Source organism: Ictalurus furcatus, chromosome 4 (assembly GCF_023375685.1).
Source record: "Ictalurus furcatus strain D&B chromosome 4, Billie_1.0, whole genome shotgun sequence".
NCBI classification, from domain to species: domain Eukaryota; kingdom Metazoa; phylum Chordata; class Actinopteri; order Siluriformes; family Ictaluridae; genus Ictalurus; species Ictalurus furcatus.
The window spans coordinates 23825809-23837986 of NC_071258.1; the positions used below are offsets into that span (position 1 = coordinate 23825809).

The window sequence follows — 12178 nt, forward strand, 5'->3', positions numbered from 1 at the left end:
ACCATAGACTTCCTCACTCTCCACCACAGCTTTCTTTACTAACCACCATAGCCTTCGTCACCATCCACCATAGCCTTCTTTACCATCCACCATAGCCTTCCTCACTGTCCACCATAGCTTTCCTCGCTGTCCATCATAGCCTTCCTTACCGTCCACCGTAGCATTCCTTGCTGTCCACCACAGCTTTCCTTACCAACCACCATAGCCTTTCTCACCATCCACCATAGCCTTCTTTACCGACCACCATAGCCTTTCTTATAGCCTTCCTCTGATGTTAAAATACATACATATTTAGAATGTGTTATCATCCGTCTGTTGTCTTTTATTTTTTACTTTGTATAACTAGGTTATATATGTTTCATGATAATTAAGGTAGTGTGTTACAGATCCTGGCACTATTACATTTTTGCATGGAGAGAAATGTTCCTCAAACCGAGTCTGGACTCAGGAACTTTTTATGAACACATGCATGAGACCTACCACAGAGAGTCTGATCACCTTTTCACCCTCAAACATCTAACTGCTGATGCCTGCATAACAAATGACCATCTAATATTAACTAAGTGTCTGACATTGTCTCTGTGCAGAAGAACCTGCACATGTCCTTTCCATTGACGGCAAAAGCATGTCTGTCCACACACACAGAGAGAGAGAGAGAGAGCGAGAGAGAGAGAGAGAGACTTTGTGTCCAAAAAAGGTTATGGGTTTTATGAAGGTGTGTGTATAAATACTGAGAGCAGGTGAGCACATCGTCCACTATCTAAAGGGAGCGAAAAAGTCTCTTCTTCTCCTCTACTAAGTGAGTCTGTTATTCATTTACTTTCACTTTTTTTCATTATTCATGTATATATCTTCTAGCTATTTTGGTCTTTCTTTGGTTTTTAATTTTATTTAGTTCTCTTTTTAGTCAATTTGTAAAAAATGTAAGTTAAGAACCACGTAAAACACTATGTAATAAAACTCCTTTTTCGACTACATAGTCATATTAGCTCTTCTACTAAAATTAAAATGGTACATTGAATGTCAAAAATACCAAAAATAAATAAATAAATTAAATTGGCACATTCAGTGGTTCATATTTGTGAAAGAATCTATTAGATGTACTATTCACATAACTTAATTTTTATTCTGTTTTCTTTCTTTCTTTCTTTCTTTCTTTCGTGTTTGTAGGTCCTCAGCTGTGTGAGAGAAGATGTGTGATGAGGAAGAAACCACTGCACTGGTGTGTGATAATGGTTCTGGACTGGTTAAAGCTGGATTTGCTGGTGATGATGCTCCCAGAGCCGTTTTCCCCTCCATTGTTGGCAGGCCTCGCCATCAGGTTATTGAGTTTTACAAAATAGATCTTCAGTAATGTTCCATTGGGGTCTTTCTAATTAAGCATGATTGTTAGGAGTGTATTGGTTACAGTTGCAAACTTCTTCTTTTATTCTCTCTCAGTGATGAATAACAGATTGTTGGACGATATGTGTTTCAGGGTGTGATGGTGGGTATGGGTCAGAAGGACAGCTATGTAGGTGATGAAGCTCAAAGCAAAAGAGGCATTCTGACCCTCAAATATCCCATTGAGCATGGCATCATCACCAACTGGGATGACATGGAGAAGGTAACACTATGGAATTTTTTTATCTGCTTGTATACAGTGGGATCAAATGTCATGTTTGCAGTATCACACTAAATCACACAGCGATTTAGCAAAACACTAAAGCACATTGTACAGAGCAAATATTTTCAAGCATTCTCCATTTTATTGCTCAACTTTCTTGCATTGACTTACATTTCCACCCACTGTGAGTCCTGGCTGGGGTTTGATTACTTTTAGTAGCTTTGCTAGTATCACTCTGGCATGACAGTTATATGGTTCTGAGCAACAACTGAACAGTGACATTCTAGCATGTACACTATACAGTTTGTCCAATGTCCATTATATGTCATGGGCTACCTTGACCTGTCTATTAAATATACTTACCCTGCTGAATTTAGCGTTCAGGACTTCAGTGGGGTCCAAAAGTCTGAGGGCATTAGTGAAAATGTTTTCTGTTTGGCATTCTTTTAAATTTTACACAAAGATTTACATTATAAATGATATTATCAGCAATAACTTGAGTGAAAAGTAGAATCTTTGAAATAATTACATGAATTTCAGAGTTTCTTAGTATTTGGTATGTCCCCTTTTTGCATCAATGACAGTGGGCACTCAAGCTGACACAGACTCCATAAGTCTGTGTAAAACCTTATGATCCATGTCAGATCAAATCCATTGGCCTGTCGTATTAACATGTGCTTTGGTTGGGATAAGACTCATGGAGAATCTGACCTCTTATACAAAGGAGTTAATATGGTCAATATCACAAATTTGCTTGAAAAAAAAAATAAATAAAAAAAAATTAAAAAAAAAAATATATATATATATATATATATATATATATATATATATATACACATACACACACACACACACACACACACACACACACACATATATATATATATATATATATATATATATATATATATATATATATATATATATATATATATATATATATATACACCCCACTGTATATTTGGCCACAATCTAAACACCCATCACATTTTTACATGTGGGTTGGATTGTTTTTTTTTTTGTTTTTTTTCCTTTCTCAGATTTGGCATCACACTTTTTACAATGAGCTGCGAGTGGCTCCTGAGGAGCATCCAGTCCTACTCACTGAAGCTCCTCTCAACCCCAAAGCCAACAGAGAGAAGATGACACAGGTGAGTGTCATCTATCTATCTCTCTGTCTGTTTGTCTGTCTGTCTGTCTGCCTGTCTGTTTATTTATTTACCTATAGAAAGAGGTGTGGTGTGATGCATTACCACCTCAAGTTAATCATTTTCCTACAACAGCACATCCAGATATGTGCCCACGCTAACCATTTAAAAATATATATTAAAGAACAACATGCCATACTTTTTTATTTTATCCGTTTATAGATATATTTATTATTGTGGAGCTTCTGAGAAACAAGTTCCTGTTAACACTTACGTCATAGCAGCTATAAACAGTCATTCCATCCCATTCTTTAAAAGTTATTAAAACAAAAGGAATGCAGCTTGTTACCAGGAAACCACAAAATGCAATGTTCTTTGTCCCTGAAGACTTGCCCATGGTGGAAAACTTGACTGACACTGGAGACTCCTTCCAAAAATGCTGAATAAATGTCTCCTTACAGAAAATGTCACCATATCAATGAGTATACATTGTTCTTTGTTAAAAAAGAAAACGTTTTTAATGTGTTTATTATTAGAAATAGATTATGTGGAATGCCCGCCATACCTGGGAATTAGCCATGACTATAGCAATGATAATGCATTACAAAGAGCATATTAATTCTGTGATTTGCCTTAGCAAATGATTAGCAAACCATTTTAAATGTAAGGGTATGGCTTCCAATTTGAAATGTAGCTCATGTCAATAATAACGGCAAAGGAAGAAAGTATTACAGAAATTAACCGAGCTCATCTCTGTGCTGCTACACATCAGCAAACAAACATAATGCAGACTAACATTATGTTAAATGTGATCAGTGTTGTAATGCCCACTGTTTTCTCATCTGTGTGTAGATCATGTTTGAGACCTTTAATGTCCCTGCCATGTATGTGGCCATTCAGGCTGTGCTGTCACTATATGCATCCGGCCGTACCACTGGTGAGAAAACACATTCACGCACACGCTAGACTACATTTACATTTAAATTTAAGGCATTTGGCAGACACCCTTTTACAGAGCGACTTACATTTATCTCATTTATAAACCAAGCATTTGAGGGTTAAGGGCCTTGCGCAAAGGCGTGGCAGTGGCATCTTGGCAGTGCTAAGATTTGAACTCACAACCTTCTGATTAGTAGTCCAGTGTCTTAACCACTGAGCTACCACTGACGAAAGACTAGACTTTTAATGTTACATTGCAGTTTACTGAGAATGCACTCGAGATTGTATTAATATGGGGTGTGTGTGTGTGAGTGTGTGTGTGTGTGTGTGTGTAGTGAGGAAACAGGAAAGCACATGCATGTCCTGATTTTGTCAAATTACAGGCATCCATGGACCAACAAAGGCACAGATTAAGCTATATGTAATCAGCCAAATGCAAACCTGATGGTTTATCATGAATTACTGTTTTTAATGACGCAATACAGTAAACAGCATGTTAAAGAGCTTTGCTCTCTACGTATAGATAAAGTTAGAGAAATAACATTAACATTAGTTAAGTAGGTAGCAGAATAATGTTAGCATAGTGGAATGTTTAGGCTTATGATCAGCTTAGCTAATGGTGGAAAACTATGCTATCTTAAATTCAATAATGATGAGTTTTGCGACAGATGAATCGAATTAACTTCCTCCCTTTGTTGACCCACGGATAGCATCATGCATCAAACTTTTAATATGACATTACGGAGTTTCTTTTCTTTAAAAAAAAATCCTTTCAGTTACGTTTTGTGTGTGTATTTGTGTGTGTGTGTGTATATGTAGGTATCGTGTTGGACGCTGGTGATGGTGTGACCCACAATGTGCCGGTGTATGAGGGTTACGCTCTTCCTCATGCGATCATGAGGCTGGATTTGGCCGGTCGAGATCTGACTGATTATCTGATGAAGATTCTCACTGAGAGAGGTTACAGCTTCGTCACTACAGGTGATCATGATTTCCTACCAACTGTTGTCACAGAAACACTTTCAAACAGTTGTTTTTGTGTGTGTGTGTGTGTGCAACATTCTGAAATAGAGGTCATCATCCTTGTCATGTGCCTAAAGGAATTTTAATCCCACCGCATGTTCATCAACAGGTGGTGTGTGCGTGTGTGTGTGTGTGTGTGTGTGTGTGTGTGTGTTCAGAGGTCTGGAACGAATATACAAATGGAATGTAAAGTTCACTGAGTGCTTCCATGTTTAAAGAAGATGGCATTAACCCTTAAAAGGTTGGGATAGTGATCATGTCTTTCATATTGCTGAATAATTTATGAATTATTTGGTGTAAAGACTTATGTTCAGCAGTGTAATGATTCAGTCAGTGAGAGAAACAGCTAGAACAGTTTAAAGCGAACGCTTTAAAAGGATCAGAGAGTTTATCACAGCAGGGTTAAAACACCACTCATTAAATCCACTCATTCCAGGCCAGGTTTCAAGCTCGCCATCTCACACCTGAAAATCGCATTTCTTGTAATGTTATAATTAATTAATACCAGTAATGTTAATGGAATAGCTGTGTCAGATTTCCTTATATGGGTATATGATCATACTGATATATTGTCACCTCTGTAAATAACACAGTCATTGGAAGTATTCTAACACTGCATGTACGCATGCTACAGAGGCATAATGGCACATTGTTGCCACACACATGTCTATATACAGTAATTGTGTCTGTGTGTGTGTGTGTGTGTGTGTGTGTGTGTGTGTGTGTGCAAATCTTGTATATTTTTATGTCTTATATATTTATACAGTATGTTTTTGTATAATTTGTACACAGAATGGGCTTTTAATATTTGAAAGTCTCTATAATATTACTAATCAAAGACTGATGTTTTTATGATTTTTCATTTTTTTTAATCTAAATGTATTCTTCTTCCTCAGCTGAGCGTGAGATAGTGAGGGACATTAAGGAAAAGCTGTGCTATGTTGCTCTGGACTTTGAGAATGAGATGGCCACTGCTGCTTCTTCTTCTTCTCTGGAAAAATCATATGAGCTCCCTGACGGTCAGGTCATCACCATCGGCAATGAGCGTTTCCGCTGCCCAGAGACTCTCTTCCAGCCTTCTTTCATTGGTCAGTTAAATTTTTATGTCTTTGTTCTGTTGGCTCAGCCATAAACCAGTCACATAATAATAAAAGTATAGAAGTGCTAGAATTGTTAGGAATGTGTTGACTGAGTTCAAACTAAATGTATGGCACCACTTTTTTCTTCAGGTATGGAGTCAGCTGGTATCCATGAAACTACATATAACGGCATAATGAAGTGTGACATTGACATCCGTAAAGACCTTTATGCCAATAATGTGCTGTCTGGAGGCACCACCATGTACCCCGGTATTGGAGACAGGATGCAGAAAGAGATCACTGCGTTGGCTCCCAGCACCATGAAGATCAAGGTAATGTTCCCTTAATAATTGACATAAATATTATGTACATCAGGATCTTTTCTTCAAATATTGTCATATATTTTTTTGCCATATAGTTCACCTACATTGATGAATTGTTAGTGCCCTTTAACTTGCCTGAATGGATGAATTCCATTGAACAAATGGAATTTCAATAAGCTGTCCCCTAATTTTATTTAACTTACACATTTATTTATTTAGCATTCAGTTTAAGGCAGCAGTAACTTTCTTTTTAAATGAAACAACTGCTATTAAAACAATAAAACGTTGTGTTTATACTGCATATACAGTGCCCTCCACTAATATTGGCACCTTTGGTAAATATGAACAAAGAAGGCTAAGAAAAATTGTCTTTATTGCTTAACGTTTTGATCTTTTGTTAAAAAAGTTCACAAAAATACTCTGCTCTCATGGATATCAAACAATTACAAACACAACACAGGTTTATCTTTGTTAAATATAGGTGTGAAACAATTTTTGGCACCCTTTTAGTGAATACTTTGTGCTACCTCCCTTTGCCAAGATAACAGCTCTGGGTCTTCTCCCATAATGCCTGATGAGGTTGGAGAATACATGGCAAGGGATCTGAGACCATTACTCCATACAGAATCTCTCCAGATCCTTCACATTTCAAGGTCCACACTGGTGGACTCTCCTCTTCAGTTCACCCCACAGGTTTTTTCTATGGGTTTCAAGTCAGGGATGGGATGGCCATGGCAGGACCTTGATATTGTGGTCAATAAACCATTTTTGTGTTGATTTTGATGTATGTTTTGGATCACTCTCCTGCTGGATGATTCAACCATGGCCTGTTTTAAGCTTTCTGGCAGAGGCAGTCAGGTTTTCATTTAAAATCTGTTGATATTTGATAGAGTCCATGATGCCATGTATCCTAACAAAATGTCTAGGTCCTCTGGCAGAAAAACAGCCACAAAACATTAAAGAGCCACCACCATATTTAACCATGGGCATGAGGTACTTTTCCATATGGCTACCTCTCTGTGTGCCAAAACCACCTCTGGTGTTTATTGTCAAAAAGCTATATTTTGGTTTCATCTGACCACAGAACCCGATCCCATTTGAAGTTCCAGTAGTGTCTGGCAAACTGAAGATGCTTGAGTATGTTTTTGGATGAGAGTAGAGTATTTTTTTCTTGAAACCCTTCCAAACAACCTGTGGTGATGTAGGTGACTTCGGATTGTGGTTTTGGAGACTTTCTGACCCCAAGATACAAATAACTTTGCAATTCTCCAGCTGTGATCCTTGGAGATTTTTTGGCCACTCAAACCATCCTCTTCACAGTGTGTTGAGACAATATAGACACACGTCCAAGTCCAGGTTGATTCATAACATTTCCAGTTGACTGGAACTTCTTAATTATTGCCCTGATGGTGGAAATGGGCATTTTCAATACTTGTGCTGTTTTCTTAGCCACTTCGCATTTTGTGAAGCTCAACAACCTTTTGCCGCCCATCACAACTATATTCCTTAGTCTTAACCATTGTTATGAATGATTAAGGGAATTTGACCTATGTGTTGCCTCATATTTATACCCCTGTGAAACAGGATGTCATGGTTGAACCATTTCTGTTCCTAGTCACCCAGGTGTACTAAAAAATTTAAAATATCAATTGGAATATACTTCAAATATATTTTTCTCATATGAATTCATAGGGGTGCCAATAATTGCTGCACACCTATATTTAACAAAGATATTTTTTTATAAACCTGTGTTGTGTTTGCAATTGTTTGATATCAATTGGAGCAGAGTACGTTTATGAATATTTTTAACAAAAGAGCCTTCTTTGCTCATATTTACCAATGGTTCCAATATTAGTGGAGGGCATTGTAACCATCCTGGAAAACCCCAAATAACAATTGAACTGAAAACATCACAGATCTCAGGTCGTGTAGGCTGATGTTCAGTTACCTAAATAAATAGAATTATGGTATTGCATTCATAGACATGAATGCATAGTCATTCATAGACATTCATAGATATTCATAGATATTCAAGTGCAATGCTGACTTTACATTTGGCCAAATTCTATTAGAAGGTGCTGCTCTCTCTGAGGCAAGCAAAATTCTCTAAATGCTGTCTTTGTAGGCAGACTGCTACAAAATTCAGAGTTCAGATATATAACCAATTACCAGTTTTCTGTACTCATACTTTGTTATGATAGATTAGTGCTACAAGCATAGACTCAAGCATAGAAGGGGAAGCTACACGCAAACGTTACATAATGTTCTTCCACTTGCTTCTTGGTGTAACAGATTTATTCTAGATCTCCAGATTTAACCAAAAAACAAGAACGATATCTACTACACCTTTAATCAGTCTGTTTATTTCCCAGACATATATTATATCATTGCACTTTGTCTCATCTTAAAATATGTGGATTAAATCTTGTTTTAATATGGTTATGAAGGTTTTTGGTTACTTTGAAATGAGTCAAACTCTCTCTCTCTCTCTCTCTCTCTCTCTCTCTCTCTCTCTCTCTCACACACACACACACACACACACATGTAGATGATTGCTCCTCCTGAGCGTAAATACTCAGTCTGGATCGGTGGCTCCATCTTGGCTTCTCTGTCCACATTCCAACAGATGTGGATCAGCAAGGATGAGTATGAAGAGGCTGGACCTTCCATTGTCCACAGAAAGTGCTTCTAAGCACACTCCGAGGCACTTCCACGCATGCACACAATTCACTCATACCTCAGCTCACACCCTCATGAGGATTTGTGAATACATTGTCAGTAGTGTGGTTTCCAGGCTCCTATTTTTACACAAATTTGACATTTTGCTGAATTTTTAAAAGAGCGCTTAATTATTGTGAAACTTTTGGATTATAGCACCCCTTTTAATATCCAGTTTCAGCAGAGCACTGATTAAGTCTGTAACTCAGAACATGATTGTGTTTACGTTCATGTTTTATTTTGATTTTAATTCAATGGCAATAAATTTTGGTACAAACCCACATTAATTGTTTTTTGCTATTTTTTGTATTGGTAAAATGAACAAAAATAATATTCTGTCTCAGTTGTTTAACTGGATTCTCTTTGTCTACTTTTAGGACTTGTGTAAAATCTCATGATGTTTTAGGTCATATTTATACAGATATATAGATAATTCTAAAGGTTTCACAAACTTTCAAGCACTACTGTATTCATGCATTGTGTCCACAGTTATGGACAATGAAGATTCGATGTTTTGTGCATTCTGTGATGCTTTTCTGCTCACCACAGTTGTATAGAGCGATTATATGAGTACATATTACATCCTTCCTGGCAGCCTGAACCAATCTGGCCATTTTCCTCTGACCTCCCTTATCAACAAGGTGTTTTCACCTACAGGACTGTCACTCACTCAAAGTTTTTGGTTTTTCGCACCATTCTGTCTCAACTCTACAGACTGCTGTGCTTGAAAATCCTAGGAGATCAGCAGTTTCTGAAATACTCATATTCATGCCACAATCAAAGTCATAGAGATCACACTTTTTCTTCAATCTGATGTTCGATGTGAGCATTAACGGAAGCTCTTGACCTGTATCTGCACGATTTTTTTTGCATTGCGCTGCTGCCACATGGATTGGCAGATTAGACAACTGCAAGAATGTGCAGGTGTACCGGTGCTCCTATTAAAGTGGAAAATGAGTGTACATATGCATACTTATTTACAATTTACTATTTATATATTATAGAAATATTAATACATAAAAATATTAGAAAATATATACAAATATTAGAATATAATATATACATATACTTATATATTGTTATAATATACTTGACTAAATATTCATAAAGTCTGTATGTGGTTATGAATGCAATATGCAAATCTAGCTTCGTGAATATCTTTGCTCCTCTTCCTATGTCTTAATAGTGTTCAAAACAGTGTTACTATGAATGCAGACTTTAATACACTGAAACCAGTGAAGACACTGTAACCCAGAGGTGAAATAGGCAATATGTAAAATAAATAAATAAGTTCTGAGTGAAACAATTAGGCAATAAGCAAAATAAATAAATAAATAAGTCCTGAGTGAAGTAAATATGCAATAAATATGTTTATGTACAAGTGGTTGTACATTTTGTGATAACTATATACAAGTGTGTTATGCTGAAAAGATCGCTTGTGAACTAAAAAGGAGTTTTTTGTAAACATTTATCATCCAGTACGAGGGCATATTGTTATTGGGACATTAGCCTGTAAGGTTGAGTGTTACTACATCCCAGCCAATAGAATGGTTAGGCCTGCCTCTTAGCCGTTATATCAGTCCGAATTAGCTCAGTGTGGATTGTAATCTGCAGCACTGACTACTGACGAACTCTTTGAGGTTGGGGCTGGAAGTGATGCCAGTGGTAACTGAATCATCATAGCGGTATACTGATACTTACTTTCTGTTACGGGTGTAAACTACTAACAGTGTGGAATACCACAAGAGAGTCTAATCTGGAGTGCATGCTCAAGCTAACCTGCCGTTCCATTGCACTGGTCAGGTTTTATTGTTGGATTCAGATGTTGAGTGACCGCGGTTACTGGTGGAGTCCGAACCGGCGGTGGAGATTCTGGAGATCCTTGGAGAAACTGTTCCAGTACTGGATGGCAAGCCAACCCCACTTGATATAGAGCCCGGTTGCAAGTAGAAAGTTGCAACCTAGAGACACTGAGCCAGAGAGCCTTGATCTATTTCCCCTTGGCCCAAGGGGTCAAGTAGAACTGTGTGCACACTGACACTTGCTTTCCCTGGAGGAAGACACCCACCTTGCATTAATCCAATATCGGTGCAATCAATGGACTCTGAACTTTTATTTTAACAGACCCGGGTCTAGTCTAATTTGAGTGCACTCTCAACTGTACTGAGCTTTTATTATTTTGATACTTTTCTTCTTTTGTATATTTGGGATCCCACTTTTCCACTTTTCCATTTTATTACTTTGCCATTGCACTTGTTCTTATTGTGACGTCATGTTATAACAAGCCCCGCCCAGGGACTCTGCCCTATTAGTATAGATCCTCCCCTGAGTGAGCTGCACACAGTCCGCCATGTTCTTATTATGATATGCAAAACAGCAGTCAAGTAATGAACTAGGTCTCTATTCTGTTTATGTAAACGTATTTCCACATTAATTTAAGATTATTGTGCAAAACAACAGCGCAAAACATCAGCAATAGAACTAAAACTAACCTCAAACTGTAAACAAAAGATCTAGCCTCAATCAAGAGCAAAGTTTTGCAGGACTACATGAATTTTAATGTAACTGCTATACACATAGAAAATTAGACTGCTTTCTATTTAAGCAAAAGTGGCAGGTTTCTCTTCAAGAACAAAAGTTGCTCAGCTTTCTGGCAGGAGAGACGCTTCCTGTTCTCATCAAGAACATGAGACGCTGCACTGAATAGTCTCTCACGCTCTGTGCTGGTACTTGGGGCAGATAAATACCTGAGTGCAGTCCGCGCAAGCAATGGAAAGCGTAGCTGCGCTTGTTGTGGCATTGCTGTGGATCAGGGCACTTTCCTGTAGAATCTCGTCAGACATGTCAGAAAGTGAGGGAGTTTGTGCCTCATCACTGGTATGCACCCGTTTCTCTGGCACACTTTGCTCTGTGCTGCGCGTCGATCTTTCAGCAGCTCCAGCTCTAACTCTATCATTTCCCATGCATGTTGCTTTTTCTCTGCGTCAAAATAGTGCTCTTTAAATCGTGTATTTAGTAATGTTGCAATGCAATGATAGCGTGAGAGTGAAATTTGAGCGTCGAGCACTGAGGGGCAGGCCGTAACGGCATATATTTTCAACTCATATTTTCGGCCTTTTTTCTTTTTGACCCTAAAACTGAAAATGCCATTTTCGGCAGCCAAAATTTCAGTGCATCCCTAGTAACAAGCATCTATATAGAGATAAAACAATCCAAATCACACATGGTTTACGGAAAACATAATCAAATAGTACCTGCTGTTCATGCTCCAGAATTTCTCGTTTGATATTCCTATAGCGCTTATCTCGAGAGTCGTCATCAAGGTAAGGCAGGGATTTAAAC

At 37.8% G+C, this 12178-nt stretch overlaps 1 protein-coding gene across 1 annotated transcript; it reads left to right on the forward strand.

The window, feature by feature from the left end:
- The first annotated feature begins 703 nt into the window (after nucleotides 1–703).
- Nucleotides 704–9117, forward strand: LOC128606881 (actin, alpha cardiac muscle 1). The gene is made up of 9 exons (XM_053623396.1): nucleotides 704–799; nucleotides 1171–1321; nucleotides 1478–1606; nucleotides 2647–2757; nucleotides 3607–3691; nucleotides 4513–4674; nucleotides 5613–5804; nucleotides 5946–6127; nucleotides 8667–9117. The coding sequence occupies exons 2-9, from the start codon at nucleotides 1193–1195 to the stop codon at nucleotides 8808–8810; spliced, it is 1134 nt and encodes a 377-aa protein (XP_053479371.1). The 5' UTR covers nucleotides 704–799; nucleotides 1171–1192; the 3' UTR covers nucleotides 8811–9117.
- The last annotated feature ends 3061 nt before the right edge of the window (nucleotides 9118–12178 follow it).